The sequence below is a fragment of the Anomaloglossus baeobatrachus genome, chromosome 4 (genome assembly GCF_048569485.1).
Source record: "Anomaloglossus baeobatrachus isolate aAnoBae1 chromosome 4, aAnoBae1.hap1, whole genome shotgun sequence".
Taxonomy (NCBI): domain Eukaryota; kingdom Metazoa; phylum Chordata; class Amphibia; order Anura; family Aromobatidae; genus Anomaloglossus; species Anomaloglossus baeobatrachus.
The window spans coordinates 307,002,732-307,023,719 of record NC_134356.1 but is presented as its reverse complement, the minus strand read 5'-3'; the positions used below and the strand labels follow the sequence as shown (position 1 = coordinate 307,023,719).

At 45.0% G+C, this 20,988-nt stretch overlaps 1 protein-coding gene across 2 annotated transcripts in view; it reads left to right on the top strand.

The window, feature by feature from the left end:
- Positions 1 to 20,988, top strand: part of ARID2 (AT-rich interaction domain 2) — a 185,218-nt gene that overhangs the window by 108,416 nt on the left and 55,814 nt on the right. For both annotated transcript variants that reach the window (XM_075344963.1, XM_075344962.1), the window contains exons 8-12: positions 13,500 to 13,750; positions 14,996 to 15,092; positions 15,170 to 15,379; positions 15,503 to 15,667; positions 16,526 to 16,604. In XM_075344963.1, the coding sequence (XP_075201078.1) occupies positions 13,500 to 13,750; positions 14,996 to 15,092; positions 15,170 to 15,379; positions 15,503 to 15,667; positions 16,526 to 16,604 (802 nt within the window). The remainder of the gene's footprint in view (positions 1 to 13,499; positions 13,751 to 14,995; positions 15,093 to 15,169; positions 15,380 to 15,502; positions 15,668 to 16,525; positions 16,605 to 20,988) is intronic.

Below are 20,988 nucleotides of genomic sequence, written 5' to 3'. Positions count from 1 at the left end.
AACGGCGTGCGGTTCCCCCCATTTTTAAAACCAGCCAGATAAAGCCATACGGCTGAAGGCTGGTATTCTCAGGATGGGGAGCTCCACGTTATGGGGAGCCCCCCACCCTAACAATATCAGCCAACAGCCGCCCAGAATTGCCGCATACATTATATGCGACAGTTCTGGGACTGTACCCGGCTCTTCCCGATTTACCCTGGTGCGTTGGCAAATCGGGGTAATAAGGAGTTATTGGCAGCCCATAGCTGCCAATAAGTCCTAGATTAATCATGTCAGGCGTCTATGAGACACCCTCCATGATTAATCTGTAAGTTACAGTAAATAAACACACACCCGAAAAAATCCTTTATTAGAAATAAAAACACACACATACCCTGGTTCACCACTTTAATCAGCCCCAAAAAGCCCTCCTTGTCCGGCGTAATCCAGGATGATCCAGCGTCGCTTCCACCGCAGCTGCATGGAGGTGACCGGAGCCGCAGCAGACACAGCCGCTCCGGTCACCTCCATGCAGCAAATGAAGACAGCCGCGCGATCAGCTGCTGTGTTACGGTTGCTGTGAGCACTGGAGACTAAGTCCAGATTTCTTGCTACTGCACATGTGCGAGCGCTGGAGACTAAGTCCAGATTTCTTGCTACTGCACATGTGCGAGCGCTGGAGACTAAGTCCAGATTTCTTGCTACTGCACATGTGCGAGCGCTGGAGACTAAGTCCAGATTTCTTGCTACTGCACATGTGCGAGCGCTGGAGACTAAGTCCAGATTTCTTGCTACTGCACATGTGCGAGCGCCGGAGACTAAGTCCAATCTTGGAGCCATTGCACATGTGCGGGTGACATCATCGCTGACACGAGGTCACATGTCTCTGACACCTTCTATGCCGATTGGTCGTTGGTCATGTGCTTGTGACGTCTTGCTCGGTGATAGGCCAGCATGACGTCACTCCTGTCGTTCTGGCAGCGGATTGGCTCTGGTGTCCTCCATCTTGGATGAGGCACAGAGTCTATATAAGACCCTGACACACGCCGCATGGTGCTCAGTCCTCTTGGTTCATGCATATGAGTAGACGCTCTGTGCGCGTTCCTCTAGGCATTCCTCTGTCTATGCTAGGTGAGCGCTACCGGCAGGGTAGCGTTCTTATACCTTACAGCTTCGGCTGCTGTCCGTATCCTTACCTCTTAGGGGAGCGGACATAGGCAGGTGCCTGAGGCACATGGTCTGGCTGGGCCTTGTGATTCTACTCGTAGGTGGACGTTGCCGCTAGGGTAACGTTCCTTATACTGCGTCTGGCAGTTGTTCGTATCCTCGCACACTAGGGGAGCGAACAGAGGTAGGAGCTTTGTGCGGCTTACGCTGCTGTTCGTCTCTTTTGCACCACTAGAAGAGCGGACCTAGGCAGGTGCCATATCTAGTGGTTCGTGTCCTCGCACACTAGTGGAGCGAACGCAGGTAGGAGCTTTGTGCGGCTTACGCTGCTGTTCGTCTCTTTTGCACCACTAGAAGAGCGGACCTAGGTAGGTGCCATTTCGCACACATTGCTTTTGTCTCTGTGATTATTAACAGAGATCATTCCACACACCCTCCAAGTAAGGGAGGAATTGCTTTACTTACTTATTATATCCTTCTGTGAGTTAACAGAGGTATTGCACTCTGCCATAGTCTGCAGCAAAGTCTTTGCACGGTGGACCCTGACTGTCTGATACTCCTTTCAGTTATTATCAGACAGCTCCCCGTAACATTAGGACTGAGCCAAGGGTCTGGCAGTTATGGCAGAATATCAGCAGTTACACCGTTACATACAAGTACTTGAGTCACGGCTCAAGAGTATAGAGGATAAACCTCAGACCATGGTGACATCTGCACATGATCCTCGACTTGCTCTGCCAAACAGATATTCTGGCGATGCCAGATCATGTCGTGGTTTCATTAGTCAGTGTCAGATACACCTAGAGGTCAACTCTTCTCGCTTCTCTACGGAGAGGTCCAGAGTAGGCTTTATCATCTCCTTACTTCAGGACAAAGCCTTAGAATGGGCGACTCCCCTATGGGAGCGCTCTGATGTGGTTACTCTGAGACATCAAGACTTTCTTGATGCTCTTAAGGCGGTATTCATGGGTCCGCAGGTTACCCATGATGCGGCCCTGAGACTGTTAGATCTATCTCAGGGTTCGTTATCCACTAGTTCTTATGCCATTGCTTTTAGAACTCTGGTGGCAGAACTAGATTGGCCAGAGAAGGTGTTGATTCCTATCTTCTGGAGAGGGTTGGCAGGCTATGTCAAGGATGCCCTTGCTACTCGTGAGGTCCCTGCTTCTCTGGAGGACTTGATCACAGTAGCAACGAGGATCGATGTACGCCATAAGGAACGTAGACTCGAGGTCTCTTCCTCACGCCCTAAGCATCGGGCTATTCCAGTTGTTGAGGGTCCACTACCATCTTCCTCAGCATCTGAAACATCTCCCACTCCTATGGAGTTAGGTCATACGTTCTCCAGACTACGCAAGTCTGGTCCTCCTATATGTTACGTATGTCGTCAGGCTGGGCACTATGCCAACAAGTGTCCTAGTCGTCAGGGAAACTCCCTGGCCTAGTAACCATTAGAGGGGGGTTACTAGAGACGTCTTCTGCACCCTCTAAGTGTTGTATCCCAGGTCAGCTCTCGTTATCTGAGAATACGTGGCCTATTATGGCTTTTGTGGATTCCGGAGCTGACGGGATTTTTGTGTCCTCAGGATTTGTAAAGGGACACAATATTCCCTCTATCATGTTAGAGGCGCCTATTCCTGTCCGTGTTGTTAATGGAACTATGTTGTCTGACTCCATTACATTGAGGACAGTTCCCTTGCGCCTTTCCCTGTCTCAGGGTCACATAGAGGAGATTTCTTTTCTTGTTTTGCCTGAGGGTATAGACGACGTCCTTCTGGGTCTTCCATGGCTTCGGACTCATGCTCCTCACATTGACTGGGAGTCTGACAGCATTATTAGTTGGGGTTCGAAATGTCAGTCCCGATGTCTTCCCTTACCACCTAAGGTCGTTGCGGTTGCATCAACTGATCTCTCTCCCATACCTACACCCTATTTGGATTTCGCTGACGTGTTCTCCAAACAGGGTGCTGAGGTTCTTCCACCCCATAGGCCGTATGACTGTGCCATAGACCTTATCCCAGGTTCGGTTCCACCTAAAGGCAGGGTTTACCCCCTGTCGATACCTGAGTCGGAGGCCATGTCGACCTATATAAGAGAGAGTTTAGAGAAGGGGTTCATTCGTAAGTCTGTCTCTCCCGCGGGAGCTGGGTTTTTCTTTGTTCGGAAGAAAGAGGGTGATTTGCGTCCCTGCATAGATTACAGGGGTCTCAACGCAATCACAATAAAGAACAAATACCCATTACCTTTAATTTCGGAGCTCTTTGACAGACTGAGAGGAGCTCAAGTTTTTACGAAGTTGGATCTGCGGGGTGCGTATAACTTGGTACGAATTCGAAAGGGTGACGAATGGAAGACCGCTTTTAACACCCGAGACGGTCACTATGAATACCTCGTCATGCCTTTTGGGTTATGTAATGCACCCGCAGTATTTCAGGACTTCGTAAACGATGTGTTCAGGGATTTACTGTTATCCTCAGTAGTGGTGTATCTGGACGACATCCTGATTTTTTTCTCCTGATCTGGAGACTCATCGTCAGGATGTCGTTCGTGTCCTTTCCCGTTTAAGGGAGCACTCATTGTTTGCTAAACTCGAGAAATGTGTATTCGAGCAGTCGTCATTGCCTTTTTTGGGTTACATTATTTCACAAGAGGGTCTGGCTATGGATCCTGCGAAGCTCTCTGCTGTCCTGCAATGGTCCGAACCTCATTCCTTGAAGGCGGTGCAACGCTTCTTAGGATTCATAAATTATTACAGGCAGTTCATACCCCATTTTTCTACTTTGGTGGCCCCTTTGGTGGCCTTGACTAAGAAAGGTGCTAATCCCAAAGCCTGGTCTACTGAGACATCTCAGGCTTTTGAGGCAGTAAAAAGACACTTTTCAACTGCTCCCGTTCTTCAAAGACCCGATGAGAATAAGCCCTTCCTCTTAGAGGTTGATGCCTCTTCAGTGGGTGCTGGTGCGGTCTTGTATCAAAAGAACGGTGCAGGTAGAAAAAGGCCGTGTTTCTTCTTTGCTAAAACCTTTTCACCGGCAGAGAGAAACTATACCATTGGGGATAGGGAACTGCTCGCCTTGAGATTAGCCTTGGAGGAGTGGCGTCACTTGCTGGAAGGAGCGAAACATCCTTTCCAGGTCTATACAGACCATAAGAATCTGACGTACTTACAAACCGCTCAGCGTCTGAATCCTCGCCAAGCCCGCTGGTCCTTGTTTTTCTCCCGCTTTCACTTCTCCATCAACTATTTGTCTGGGAGTAAGAATAACAAGGCAGACGCCCTGTCTCGCTCTATGCTTTCTACCCAGGAAGAGATTGACGAACCTCGTCTTATCCTTCCCTCCAGGGTTTTTCATACGCTCTCCCCTGTGACGTTAGACCAAATCCCACCGGGCAAGACCTTTGTTCCGCCTGATCGACAGAATGATATACTGTCATGGGCCCACACCTCAAAGGTGGGTGGGCATTTTGGTATTAGGCGGACACGAGAGTTACTGGAGAGGTGGTATTGGTGGCCACACTTAGCCAGCCACGTCAAGAGATATGTCGGTTCCTGCTACTCGTGTGCTCGCAACCGTCCATTACGGCAGAGACCGGCTGGGCTCTTGCATCCTTTACCAGTGCCAGATAGACCATGGGAGGTGGTAGGCATGGACTTTGTGGGTGATCTTCCATGTTCACAGGGACATAGATTTGTGTGGGTCATTACGGACCATTTCTCCCGGATGGTTCATCTCGTACCGTTATCGAGAATCCCATCTTCCAGGGTACTAGCCAAACTATTCCTCAAGCATGTCTTTAGGCTTCACGGGATGCCAGATCGTATCATTTGTGATAGAGGCCCGCAATTTACTTCCCGTTTCTGGCGAGATCTTTGTAGCCTTCTGCAAATTGAGTTGAATCTCTCTTCGGCATACCATCCGGAGACTAATGGTTTGGTTGAACGTACCAATCAATCTATGATTATATACCTTCGACACTTTGTTGCTGAGAACCACGATAACTGGTCCTCCCTCCTACCCTGGGCAGAATTTGCCCTTAACAATTCGCTGGCTGAGGCCACTGGGCAGACACCGTTCGTACTCAATAATGGGCAACACCCTAGGGTACCGGTACCGTTTCCCGCTGCTGCACCTCCTCCTCTTGTGGCCGACTGGGCAACTAATGCCAGAGAGGTTTGGGATCGGACTCAAGAGTCGATCCAAGCAGCTAAGGACCGTATGAAGACGGTGTCCGATCGGTTTCGTCGCCCGGCTCCTGTCTTTTCTCCAGGGGACTTTGTGTGGCTCTCTGCAAAACACGTGAGACTTAGAGTGAGCTCTGTCAAATTTGCTCCTCGCTTCCTGGGTCCTTATGAGGTTCTTCGACAGGTAAATCCTTTAGTCTATCAATTGAAGTTACCTGTCCATCTTAGGATTCATGACAAATTCCATGTCTCACTGCTAAAGCCGGCTATTTTACCTCACGCTCGTGAAGTGCACTCTCCTGGCTCTGATTCCTCTCGCTCTAGCTATGAGGTACGAGCCATAGTTGGTTCTAAGATGGTTAGAGGGCGCAGGTTCTTCTTGATAGATTGGGAGGGCTATGGCCCGGAACATCGCTCTTGGGAGCCTGAGGAGGCTGTCCATGCTCCCGACTTAGTTGCCGATTACCTGCGTCGCCGGGAGGGGGGCCCTTGAGGGGGAGGTACTGTTACGGTTGCTGTGAGCACTGGAGACTAAGTCCAGATTTCTTGCTACTGCACATGTGCGAGCGCTGGAGACTAAGTCCAGATTTCTTGCTACTGCACATGTGCGAGCGCTGGAGACTAAGTCCAGATTTCTTGCTACTGCACATGTGCGAGCGCTGGAGACTAAGTCCAGATTTCTTGCTACTGCACATGTGCGAGCGCTGGAGACTAAGTCCAGATTTCTTGCTACTGCACATGTGCGAGCGCTGGAGACTAAGTCCAGATTTCTTGCTACTGCACATGTGCGAGCGCTGGAGACTAAGTCCAGATTTCTTGCTACTGCACATGTGCGAGCGCTGGAGACTAAGTCCAGATTTCTTGCTACTGCACATGTGCGAGCGCTGGAGACTAAGTCCAGATTTCTTGCTACTGCACATGTGCGAGCGCTGGAGACTAAGTCCAGATTTCTTGCTACTGCACATGTGCGAGCGCCGGAGACTAAGTCCAGATTTCTTGCTACTGCACATGTGCGAGCGCTGGAGACTAAGTCCAGATTTCTTGCTACTGCACATGTGCGAGCGCTGGAGACTAAGTCCAGATTTCTTGCTACTGCACATGTGCGAGCGCTGGAGACTAAGTCCAGATTTCTTGCTACTGCACATGTGCGAGCGCCGGAGACTAAGTCCAATCTTGGAGCCATTGCACATGTGCGGGTGACATCATCGCTGACACGAGGTCACATGTCTCTGACACCTTCTATGCCGATTGGTCGTTGGTCATGTGCTTGTGACGTCTTGCTCGGTGATAGGCCAGCATGACGTCACTCCTGTCGTTCTGGCAGCGGATTGGCTCTGGTGTCCTCCATCTTGGATGAGGCACAGAGTCTATATAAGACCCTGACACACGCCGCATGGTGCTCAGTCCTCTTGGTTCATGCATATGAGTAGACGCTCTGTGCGCGTTCCTCTAGGCATTCCTCTGTCTATGCTAGGTGAGCGCTACCGGCAGGGTAGCGTTCTTATACCTTACAGCTTCGGCTGCTGTCCGTATCCTTACCTCTTAGGGGAGCGGACATAGGCAGGTGCCTGAGGCACATGGTCTGGCTGGGCCTTGTGATTCTACTCGTAGGTGGACGTTGCCGCTAGGGTAACGTTCCTTATACTGCGTCTGGCAGTTGTTCGTATCCTCGCACACTAGGGGAGCGAACAGAGGTAGGAGCTTTGTGCGGCTTACGCTGCTGTTCGTCTCTTTTGCACCACTAGAAGAGCGGACCTAGGCAGGTGCCATATCTAGTGGTTCGTGTCCTCGCACACTAGTGGAGCGAACGCAGGTAGGAGCTTTGTGCGGCTTACGCTGCTATTCGTCTCTTTTGCACCACTAGAAGAGCGGACCTAGGTAGGTGCCATTTCGCACACATTGCTTTTGTCTCTGTGATTATTAACAGAGATCATTCCACACACCCTCCAAGTAAGGGAGGAATTGCTTTACTTACTTATTATATCCTTCTGTGAGTTAACAGAGGTATTGCACTCTGCCATAGTCTGCAGCAAAGTCTTTGCACGGTGGACCCTGACTGTCTGATACTCCTTTCAGTTATTATCAGACAGCTCCCCGTAACATGCTGTCACTGAGGTTACCCGCTGTCACTGGATCCAGCGGTGGCCGCGGGTAACCTCAGTGACAGCAGCTGATCGCGCGGCTGTCTTCATTTGCTGTGTGGAGGTGACCGGAGCGGCTGTGTGTGCTGCAGCTCCGGTCACCTCCATGCAGCAGTGCTGGATGCGACGCTGGATCATCCTGGATTACGCCGGACAAGGAGGGCTTTTTGGGGCTGATTAAAGTGGTGAACCAGGGTATATGTGTGTGTTTTTATTTCTAATAAAGGATTTTTTTCTGGTGTGTGTGTTTATTTACTGTAACTTACAGATTAATCATGGAGGGTGTCTCATAGACGCCTGACATGATTAATCTAGGACTTATTGGCAGCTATGGGCTGCCAATAACTCCTTATTACCCCGATTTGCCAACGCACCAGGGTAAATCGGGAAGAGCCGGGTACAGTCCCAGAACTGTCGCATATAATGTATGCGGCAATTCTGGGCGGCTGTTGGCTGATATTGTTAGGGTGGGGGGCTCCCCATAACGTGGAGCTCCCCATCCTGAGAACACCAGCCTTCAGCCGTATGGCTTTATCTGGCTGGTTTTAAAAATGGGGGGGACCGCACGCCGTTTTTTTTAATTATTTAATTATTTATTTCACTACACAGTATAGACACGCCCACCGGCTGCTGTGATTGGGTGCAGTGTGACACCTGTCACTCAGAGTGGGGGCGTGTCTCACTGTAACCAATCATAGGCGCTGGTGGGCGGGGAAAGCAGGGAATACGAAATTGTTTAATGGGCGGCCGGCTTTTTCAAAACAGTAAAAGCCGCCGGAGCAGTGTGAATGCCGTGCAGCGCCGGAGATCGGGGATTGGTGAGTATATGAGAGAGGGCTGCTAACTTCAGTTACTCAGGAGATTAGCGGTCACCGGTGAGTCTTCACTGGTGACCGCTAATCAGGACGCGACACAGACAGAGCCGCAGCATCACAATGAAGTCGGGTGAAGTTCACCCGAGTTCATTCTGACAGTGCGGCTCTGTCTGTGTCTGCTGTCATCTGCCATTCACCGCTGCTACATGGCTGTCTGTGTCTGCTGTCAGCGGCCATGTAGCAGAGCTGAATGGCAGATGACATAGTAAAAACGCATCCCTACACATTACACACGCTTGGCAAGTCAATAAATAAAAAAAAAAAAAAAAAGGTGCTCAATGCATACGTCACAGAACACATGATCTAAAGGATCACACACAAAATTGACCAATTTAACATAGACTACTAACGCTCGTGTGACAGCAAATGAACGACCAACGTGAAATCTCATAGATCCCGTATGCAACCTGGGCGTACAACAGTGGGAGGGGAGGGCACCAAAACAGATTAATGAAAAATATGAGGGGATCAAAGCCACTTAGCACATTAGAAAACTAGTATGCATCAACAAGAGAAAAGAATGTGCGAAAAAAGTGGGATCACCACAATGAATAAATATACAAAAATATCTTTATTATAGAAATAGGCACAAATACCAACAACCGATTAAAATCAATTAAAAAAGCAAAACAGCTTATGGGAAACACACATACTGAGAGTGCCAATGGTCTGACACCCAAAGAATACCTCACACCCTCAAAGAGCCCCAACCCCACAAACATATAATAATGCAATGATTTAAGACACAGTGTCCATAAACTGGGACCACCAAATAAGCAGATGGAAAATGCAAAATCAATCAGACAGATCAGAGTCCCAGTAGATGCCGTGGTGGTTTGGCAATGCAGCAATGTCGCCACCAATAAGCATGATTTAAAGCAAAAATAGCCCATACAATACCACCTACGGATGGACACACAACGGGGTGCAGGCAAGGAGTGGAGGGGTGAGGTATGAGCCCCACGCGTATCGCTACAAACAAGGTGTAGCTTCCTCAGGGGAGATGTGCAATGATGGAAGCAATGTGCCTTTTTATTTAGTACAACATAATTAGAACATAATTACTAAATTGCCTACCAGCGTGTGGAGAAAGAGGCAAGGAAAGGTTGCTGTGGAAATGGAAGACGCCCGATGGAAGCTGCCATTTTGCCACGTGATCACAGTCATGTGAATGGGAAAGAGCCACAGGAAATGTAGTATGCGCATGCGTTCGCAACATCAAATAGCAAGCGGCGTAGATAATCATGCTAGCAGCGTAAAGCATCGTAGCCGGCGCGTGCGCAATAAGCAGATTATTATATGTTTGTGGGGTTGGGGCTCTTTGAGGGTGTGAGGTATTCTTTGGGTGTCAGACCATTGGCACTCTCAGTATGTGTGTTTCCCATAAGCTGTTTTGCTTTTTTAATTGATTTTAATCGGTTGTTGGTATTTGTGCCTATTTCTATAATAAAGATATTTTTGTATATTTATTCATTGTGGTGATCCCACTTTTTTCGCACATTCTTTTCTCTTGTTGATGCATGCAACCTGGGCGTGTCACATCGCAAATGCGATTGTACAACTATTTGCAACGTGTAAAGTGGGCTTTAGTCTGATCAAACAAAATTTGTACTCCAAAAGCCAAATCGCGCTCTTTCCCATCCAATCCTCAGTGTGCTCAGAATTTAGCTTACAAAAAATTATGGGGAGTTTCAGTATTTGATATAAATTGCATAACAAATTAACCCCTTCATGACTAAGGACATACTGGTACATCCTAAATTATGAAGGGGTAATCACCATCAGCTGTTGCGGTGAGTCGGTGGCGATCTATTTTTTTCCACTGTGGGTTTGTTGCACGTACATTTGTGGTTTGACCTTAGGGTTATTTTGGACTTGTGTATGAGATCTTTATTGTGTGTGGACTCATTACTGTCCACCTTTATCATATGTGTGTGGGTTACCTTGTTTGTACGATTATGATTGGTTTTTAAATGTTTTTTAGAGGTTGTCATTTAATGTAATTTTTGTATTCAGTCTTGTGTGGTTTCTAATGCAATTCAAATAAAATTTGTTTTTTTGATATAATCAATGTGGTGATCCTGTAAATTAGGTACGCTTTTTTTCTTCAATTACTCATGAGCCGGCGGCGATCCCTGCACGTCTGCTGATTTGATCCACGATCTTTCCGCAACTATTAACCCCTTAGATTGCGCTGTCAAAATGTGACAGCGCGTTTTAAATGACCACGTCGGGAAATCACCTTTCCCCACCTCCATCGGAGGCCCTGTAACACGATCACAGGGAGTCGATGGTTGCATGGTAGTGACGGGTGATGTGATGACTCCTGTCACTATCATGAATGACGCAGTTCCTGTTACAACTGGCAGAGCAGCGGCTCTAACAGGAGAGCAGCATTTCTCTGTTCAACTCTGATCAACAGAAATTAATTAGTGATCAGACTTCTGATCCTTATAGTCCCCTAGAGGAACTAGTAAAAACAAAAAAAAGTAAAAAAAAAAAAATACATACAATAAATAATAACCCTGAAAGTTCAAATCACCCCCATTCACCCCATTGAAAATTAAACCGTTCAAAAAATAAAAACTATACACATATTTGGTACGTTCAGAAATGCCCAATCTATCTCAAAATATAAAATCATTTAATCTGATCGGTAAATGGAAAAGCGGCAAAAAAATTTCGAAACTCAAAAATGTACGGGGTTTTTTGGTCATTAAAAGTTTTGCGCAAAATGCAATAACAGGCGATCAAAACGTAGCATCTGCACAAAACTTCTACCATTAACCCCTTAACGGCCGCTAGCAGTAATATTGCGTCCCTGCGATTATAGTGTTAATCCCCACCGGCTGCCACGAGCAGCCGGGGGGAATCCGCACACGTCAGCTGATTTGTACAGCTGATGTGTGCCTCACAGGCACGAGTGGAATTACTATCGACCCATATCTAATAGCGCTGTCAAAATGTGACAGCGCCATTTTAATAGTGATCGCAGTAGATCTGTATTTGCTGGCCTCCACCGAAAGTCACATGATGTGATCACGTGGATCCGATGGTTGTCATGGTAGCAGAGGATCATATGATGACTCCTGTAGATCACATGACTAAGGTCCTGTAAGAAGCAGCTGAGTACTGCAGGTTACAAGAGATAAGCATTTCTCCTGATCTGAGCGATGCTGCTCTGATCGGGAGAAAAGAATGAGTGTGATGAGAATGCTGATCCTTATAGCCAGCTAGGGAGACTAGTAAAATTAAAAAAAAAACAAAAACTAAAAAAAATCCCTAAAAGTTCAAATCACCCCCCTTTGGCCCCATTGAAAATTAAAGGGTTAAAAAAATATACACACATTTGGTATCACCGTATTCAGAATATAAAATCAATTACTCTGTTCAATTAACGGCGTAGTGGCAAAAAAATTCTAAACGACAAAATTACGGGGTTTTTTGTCCTCGCAAATTTTGCGCAAAATGCAATAACAGGCGATCAAAATGTAGCATGTGTGCAAAAAATAAGCAGTCACTGAGCCATAGATCCCAAAAAATGAAAACGCTATGGGTTGCAGAAAATAGCGCAAAACGTGCGCCACTTTTTTTGGACACACTTCTGTTTTTTGTTTTTTTTTAACCCCTTAGATAAAAGTAAAACTATTAATTTTACTTGTACCGACCTGAGGCATCTCACCGACACATCAGTTTTACCATATAGTGAACACTGTGAATAAAATAACCCCAAAACTCAAAAAAATAACCCCAAAACTATCGTGCAACACTTTTCTTGCAATTTTTCCGCACTTGGAATTTCTCTCCTGCTTTCCAGTACACTATATGGGAAAACTCATGGTTTCATTTAAAGTCCACATCTCAAAAAAACAAGTGCTCATATGGCAAGATTTACGAAAAATAAAAAAGTTACGGCTCTCGGAAGAAGTGGTGCAAAAAAAACCAAACCGGAAAATCACCCAGGAGTGAAGGGGTTAAGGTGTCCATTATCTCCTAATACTCCTTGTCAAAATGAAAAATCTCTTCGGATAGGTCATCAATGTCTGATAGACCGGGTTCCGGCACCCTCGCTGATCAGCTGTTCTCTGTCCCGGCGGCAGCATCAGTCGGAAATGCTCAGTCCCGGAGCTGCCTTGTCTTCTGATTGTGGCTGCGGCCAGGGAACTGCACATCTGCCTGTCATTCTAATTAATAGGAGGCAGATCTGCAGTACCCAGCCACTGCCGTTATCAGAAGACAGACATTTCTGGCTGCCTCCGCCTGGACCGAGAACAGCTGATCGGCGGGGGTGCAGAGTGTTGGACCCCAGCCGATCAGACATTGATGACCTATCCTAAGGACAGGCCATCAATGTCAAAGTAGTGGACAACCTTTTTGAACTGTTTTGTGTGGTATGACTATTAAGTTTAAGGATATAGGCATTAAAAATGTCACACTTTCATAAACGCAAATCACATTGACCTAAATTTACCACTAACACAAAGTACAATGTGTCACAAAAAAAAGTCTCCGGATCACTGGGATATATTGACACTTTTCAGAGCTATTACCCCATAAAGTGTTATGTCAGCTTTGGAAATATTTTCCTAATAAAACCTCCCTACCATCTTGCCGCTGTACAGTTTCTGTAAAGGCTTATTCACATCATATTTTTATATCCTGCTGAAAGGTATTGACTTTGTTTTTCAATAAAAAAAAATTACCTTGAAAATAGATTTGTAATAAAAGTGATCTGTTTTGTAAAATAAAAGCCCCATCGCATCTGTTTCACAGTTGTGTTTTTTCTTAAGTGAAAGTTTTTTCAACATTATGCTTAAAGGGGTATTCTCTTTTGAAAATTTTATCCTGATATATAGCAGGAATAATTATTATAGTAATAATAATATTAGCAAATACCTCCAATTAGAAATGTAGTATACCTAAGCTGCAATGTCCTGCCCATGAAGTAAAAGATGGCTAATCAGGAGAACTATACTACATTTTTAATTGGTGGTATTTGCTAATATTATTATTGTCATTATTATTATACCAACTACGTTGAGGGATAGGATCTTGGAGATGGGAATACGGCTTCCACTCCTTCAACAGTTTGTGCTTGTGAATGTCATTTTTTTTTGTAAACTAGTCACATTGGTATATTATTTTGTTTTGCAGAAGGTACATCTCCAGAATCCTTATGGGACTCATTATTTCACCCTCCTAGAAAACTGGGCATTAATGATATTGAAGGACAGCGTGTTCTCCAGATAGCAGTAATTTTGCGGAATCTTTCCTTTGAAGAAAGTAACGTTAAACTTCTGGCAGCTAATCGGACTTGTCTCCGCTTCTTGTTACTGTCGGCTCATAGTCACTTTATTTCTCTGCGACAACTCGGACTTGATACTTTGGGGAATATAGCAGCAGAGGTAAGACTTTTTGTACTTTTAATTATATGTAATACTTTTTCCTTCTTGGTCACAGCGTAATAATGTGGTATGTTAATGTTATAAATGTAGTTTAGATTTGATTATTGGTATCCTCTGACGCTGTTATGAGTTCAATGTGAAAGAATAATTTTACTTATTCTACATAGAATAATGGCATTTTCTGAGGGCTGCTATTTATTTCTCACAGTTTAGAGGTTCTTTTCAACACCAATAGCCAACAGTTTGCATGGCTCTAGTTTTCTTTTGCCTTCATCATGGTGGATCTTCCATGCTTTTCATCTTTCATATTGTAAAGTATGCTCTGCCTAGGTGTAGCCTCAATGCTGTGGACATGACGCGCAACAAAGGTAGTCAACAGAGGCCACATTATGACTCGTGCTATAGGTACATAAGGAAAAAAAAACAAGCTTGGTAAGAATAGAAGCCTGGCATAGATATATAGTCCTCTATACATGGTCTTGATGAGATAGGCCGAAGTCAGGCATTTCCCATTCATGAGTTATATGCTTCTTTATGAATTGGGAGCATCAGACTAGTGGCGTATACCTCTGTGCACCTCGTCACAAACCTTGCTCCAGTCCCTGTTGTAGTAACATTTGTGCCATAGTGAATGACCACAGATCGTCATGAATTTGACGAGTGGCAGTCACCCCACGTTGTTACGCCGATTTTGTCAGAGCTGGGTGAAAATGATGTTAGAACACCAGAAGTCGCATTATTTGGGCACAACTGGCAGGTGCGCTAAAATTATACGACTTTTCCGTTTTTTATGCCAAAAATGTGATTAATTGTGCCCATATTTTTGAATACGGCATACAGGAGAGAAGTGCTGATGTGAATGTGAGGCCATTAATAATAGGAGAATACTGACAATCTAATGTGTATGGGGTTGTCCCTGTCAGCATGCCTGATACCGTCTTCTCACAGAAGATAATCCACAGGTCGAATTACCGGCAGCGGGTTATGCCCTCTCCCCGTTGGGACCACATGATGTGAAGTGTTGCCGAGTTTTATGGGGGTCAAGAGAAATAACTGTCCACCTTGAGCCACACATCATGGGCCTGCGAGCCACATGTGGGGCGGCAGCTACAGGTTGGGGACCGTTGTACATGTAGAATGTCATATTTTGGCGTATATAATATTTATAATAGCTGCTTGATATGCCTTGAAATACATTTCTTTTTGCTTGATGCGGCAGAACAACTTTTTGTCTTTCCTCTACAGCTTCAGTTAGATCCTGTTGATTTCAAAACCACTCACCTAATGTTCCACACCATAACAAAATGCCTAATGTCACGGGATAGATTTTTAAAAATGAGAGGTAAACCTTTTAATTATACTTATTTGTTAGAAACATTAAATAACATAGGTTATAAGTCTTTTTTTATTCTTTACTAGGCATGGAAATTTTGAGTAATTTATGTAAGGCTGAAGATAATGGCGTGCTCATTTGTGAGTATGTGGATCAGGACAGCTACAAGGAAATCATATGTCATCTTACTCTCCCGGATGTACTTCTTGTAATCTCCACTCTTGAGGTGCTCTACATGCTTACAGAACTGGGAGAAGTAGCTTGTGTGAAGATAGCAAACGTAGAGCGAAGCATAGGTAAAATATGAATACTTTTCATTTGGTTATAGCATGCTAGTGTACACTACTTTATAAAAAACAATGTTGACATGCAAGGAGGAAAATGTATAGTCATATATTTCAATATTCTACTTTTTGTAGATACATTGGTGTGTCTTATTTCTATGGACATCCAAATGTTTGGACCCGATGCACTAACAGCAGTGAAGCTTATTGAACACCAGAGCTCCAGTCAAGTGGTTTCTGAGATTCGTCCTCAAGCAGTGGAGCAAGTTAACCCTTCTGTAACCGCTAACCCTGCTCCAGGTTAGAAATGAATATTTTTACTTTTTTGTGTGTAAATTAATTTGTTTGCTTTTATAAAGGTCTTCATTTTCATTTCAAACGTATTCATAAGGTTAAAGGCTGCTTTACACGGTACGACCGATTGTGCAATTTCACAATCGATCGTACCCGCCCCCGTCCTTTTTGCGTCACGGGCAAATCGCTGCCCGTGGCGCACAAAGTCGGTAACCCCCGTCACACGTACTTGCCTCTCGTGCGACCTCGCTGTGGGCAGCGAACGTCCACTTCCTGGAGTGGGAGGGACGTTTGGCGTCACACGGCCGCCGGCCAATGGAAGCGGAGGGGCGGAGATGAGCGGGACATAAACATCCCGCCCACCTCCTTCCTTCACATAGGCGGCGGCCGCGTGACGCAGGTGAGCTGCTGTTCATCGTTCCCGGGGTGTCACACGGAGCGGCGTGTGCTACCCCTGAAACGATGAGCAACTAAATTAAACGATATTATGGAACCTAGCGAGCAGTACACGACTCACGATTTGTGAGCGATACTGCGTCGCTAGGAGGTGTCACACAGGCCGGCATCGCCAGCGATACCGGATGTGCGTCACAAAAACCGTGACCCCGACGATCTATCGCACGATAGATTGTCTGGTGTAAAGCAGCCTTAAGTCTTTGTATATGTTCAGATTTTCCATCCATTCAGATTATAAGCTCATACTGTATAGCATACCACATCTGCCTTTAAATTTCTAATGAGCCACACAAAAGACGTCCTGCTGTATTACGAAGGCATCACACGAGGTGGTCCAGAACCTGCAGGACTAATATGCTATGTGGAAACACTTTTTACAGATAATGCATCATTTTGTCCTATCTTCAGCTTCCAGACCAGTTAATGCCCATGCTGTGCCACCTCCTGGAATTGTGGAAATTGACAGTGAAAAGTTTGGATGTCAGTGGTAAGTTTGTAAAAATGTTTTTTTTTCTGGATTTAAGTCAATTCAATGCAATGCAGGACTGAGAAGTCCTATGTGTAAAACCCAATTAACATGCAGATGTGGGGTTAATCTGCAGGCTAATAACTTTTGAAATCTGCAGGGTGTGTGCACATTAAACTCTACTGCTGGGAGGAAAAAAACTTTAATTTTCCTGGCAGCCTTTGGGGTTCAGTCACTGCTCTATATATGGAGCGTTTGTGGTCCGAAACTTACAATGTATTTTCTAACTATCTTTATCCCCTAACCACTTTAATAATTATCTTAATTACACAATTCCCTACACTTCTCCCCTTTCTATCTAATGCCTCAAGGTGGTTTTTATTTTTTTTACTGCACCACCTCTGATGTTTCATATGAAGAGTCTGAAACGTGTGGCGTCAGGAAGATGGAGTTGGTCACTTCCCATACTGTCCATCACCCCTCCTGGAACAAGACTTCACCGGGGTAGCGCTGCAGACACTTATTGGTTTCTTGCATCTCCCCCTCCTGAGGATGTCCTGGATGATGGGTGATGGACGCTGTGGCTGCTGGGGTTTGTGAAGCACTAGCATGTTACTCATCTCTCTGAGGCCACTTCCATTGCTTGTGTGAAAGACATTGGCTGGGGTGGTGCTAGATACAGTGAGTGACAGCAGCACTGTCCAGTACCTCTACCACCACCCTCAAATGAAGTGTCATCAGGGGGCGCTGCTGGTGTCACTTACTACTTTCAGCACCGCCCCTGTATGACACTTTCTTTGACGGTGGTGCTAGAGGCAGTAAGTGACACCAGGGCTGATGATGCTTTGTTTGAGGGCGGTGCTGGAGGCTGTGGGTGGTGCTGGTGTCACTCACTGTATCTAGCACTGACCCCATCGACCAGTATTCACACAAGCAATGGAAGTTTCCACATAGAGATGAGCAACATGTCTGTACTACACTAACCCCGGTCACAGCGTCAGTCAACCATCAGCCTGGACATGCTCAGGGGCAGAGATGCAAGAAACTAGTAAGTAAATACAGCTCTGCCCCCTGTTGACATCCTGTTCCAGGAGGGGCGTTGGACATTATAGATAATGACTGCAGCTCCAGCCTCCTGTGACGTCATATTTGAGACTCCTCTCAAACAAAAAGTCACACTAAGTGCAGTAAAAACCTTTAGGGCTTAGATAGATAGGGGAGAAGTGTAGGGAATTGTACAATACATAAAGGTAATTACAAAAGTGTTTAGGGGGGAAAGATAGTTGGAAAATACATTTTAGGTGTCAGACCACCCCTTTAAAGTTCTTTTCCTCCCTGCAAGCGGGGTTTAATGTGCAGGCGCCAGGCAGATTTCAAAGGGTATTAACCTGTAGATTAACCCCATATTTGCAGGTTAGGTGTGTTGTTTTTTTTTTATATGTGAGAGGTTGCCTTTAAAGGGACTGTCTACCTTTTTTGGAAAAAATATTTTTTATTACTGAAATGCTTGTATTTTGGCTAAAAAACATTTTTGCAATTGGGTTTCATTAGTGCAAAATTTCTATTTTCCTTCTAAGCTTCTGTATTGTGCCGTCTATTGCTGACTGCAGAGTGGACTAACTGAGGATCCATCAGTCTGCCTGCTATGATGGTCTGATAATGAGTTTATGGTTTTATCTGTCTCTTTCTGAACTCCTCTCAGCTGATTCATAACCACAGACCACACAAGGGAAACCAAGAGCCTGTAGAAACAATATGGTGAAACATTTTTAATGAAACCCGATTGCAAGAATGATTTTCAGTCCCAAATGCATGTACCATATGCATTTATTTAAATATTTATAAAAAAATTGTCCCTGAATTTGGACAATCTCTTTTAAAGAAGCACTGCCAGTAACTTTCATTCATTAAATGCGTGTGTACATACATGTATGCAATATGTGTGTGATAAAATAGTGATAAAATACTTAGTTCATAGTTTACACTGTAACTTTCTGTAATTCTACTGTTTTGATTGATTTTAACTAATTTCTACATCTGCTGTACAATCTAATATATAAAGGTGTGCGTGCGTATGTATGTATGTATGTATGTATGTCCGGGATTGGCATCTGCACCGTCTCAGCTACAGCCACAAAATTTTGCACACTCACACGTCTGGACCACGAGAGCGTCATAGGCTATGTTGTGAGACGAAATTTTAACCCCGTGCGTTCCAATTTACCAATCAATTTTGCCCCTATCTACATAATGGGGAAAAAGTGAAACGAAAAGTGTATCCGCACCGTCGCATTTACAATCACGAAATTTTGCACAGACACCTCATGTGACCCAGGGAACGTCGGAGACTATGTTTTGACAGGAAAAAGTTAACCTTCACTATTACAGTTACTCTCCAAAAAACATGCCTCCATTAAAGTAAATGGAGCCTGGAACTACAGGTTATTAGTAGGAGCTGTGATTGGTTGCTATAAGAACAAAAGACATTGTTGGTATAAGAAGCTTATATGTGAGGTAATAAGATATCGGTGGGGAGACGGATAGAGGGAGACAGCCAGAGAGAGCCAGAGATAGATGGGGAAAGACACAGACCTTGATAGAGACAGACGGGGAAAGAGACAGAGAAATAGAGACATACAAGGAATGAGACCGAGACAGACAGACGGGGAAAGAGACAGACGGGGCACATTACTTGGCCAATTTAGTTAAATCTGTGTGGAATATCTGTGGTGTTGAAATATATGTTGTGAAATGCTTCTATTAGCTTAGTTTTTGCCTTTTAATAATTACATTTCTATCTACTTGTTTTGTGTTTTTTTGTGTGCAGAATACATTTTTGTTAATACATTCTATTTTGTTAACAGTTATTAACCTGGGCGAAGCTGGGTAGTACAGCTAGTGCATACATAGAGTTGTATGGACTGAAGCTGCAACTAGTTAAAATTTATCAAAATTGCTGCAAAAAGTCCCAGCATAGGCAAGGGCCTAATGGCAGGGGCAGATGGCTGGAGATTTTGTCATCTGAGAGAACCAGGCCAATTCAAATGATCCTCTGATCAGAGTTTGATCTGAGTGTCAGCATAGCGTGCTCCGAATCTCTCGGATGAGAGAATCTGAGCAGATAGTAAGTAGAAGGTGAAGAATAAAATTTGTCCATCTTCTCCATTTTGTGAGTTCGCAGTAATAGGGCTGCACGCAGATGTCATCCAAGTGCAGTCCGATTATTTGACGTGTGCAGCACCATAGACTAAAGGCCCTGTCACAGAGATAAATCTGCGGCAGATCTGTGGTTGCAGTGAAATTGTGGACAATCAGTGCCAGGTTTGTGGCTGTGTACAAATAGAACAATATGTCCATGATTTCACTGCAACCACAGATCTGCCAAAGATTGATCTGTGTGTGACAGGGCCTTAACATTGGTCCAAGTGCAATCTGCTGTTTTGTTATATTGCTTTCAGGACAAAGGCAGAATGTCTATTTTCCATCTAAGGCTGGAATCACACTTCCATGTGACCTGTATAAGGATGGCATCGTCCGGACCGGCTGGTGGCTCTCCTGACCAGAGCAGGTCTGCTGCATAGAAAATAATACATGAGGTGACACGCTCCTGTCGGGAGAGCTGTTGGCCAGTCCGGGCAACTCCATCCTCACGTTAGTCACACGCAAGTGACTCCAGCCTTAGTGTGAAGTACTTGTGGCAGATGTATTTCCGAAGTCTTTGCAGCTGAAAATCTGTTTCACACATCTGAGTGGGATTATTTTGGCTGCATTCATATGACTCATTCAATAAGTGCACATAAATTGCTGCTCTTATGGTGGGACTGACAGACAGCAAAGTTGGCTTTTTATATTTTTGAGCAGTCCCATAGACAATATATGTAGAAGCAGTACACACACTATTGCATTTAAATAAGGGCACATGACCTCCTCTGTCTAAAGCTGTGGGGTGCCACTGGTGGCCCCTAGGGATCAGACACGTGCCATTCAACGCTGTTTAATTATACTCCCAGGAGCAGCAAGGAGAATTCTGTAGAAATGTCTAGGAATGTATGGTCCACAGAATTTCAGGGTAATGTCTAGGACACTGCTCACAGTTGGGGGATACTTATAATAGGGTGGATTAAGCAGCAGAACAGCTTGTAACAAGGAGGTACATTTATCAGACATTTGCTTTCTACTTAATATGTTTTTATTGGAAGAAAGGGTGAACAAAAATAAAAAAAGAATACATTTAAAAGATTTTCATAGGAATTTACTACATTCTTTCATCATTAGCCTTTTATTCCAACATTCACTTTGTTTGCTCAGCTACAGACCTCTGTGGCAGATGCCATCCAAAGTGCCACAACAAATTTCGCAGCAGCAGGGACATTTTTTTCTGTCCAAATAATGGAGATTATTAAGC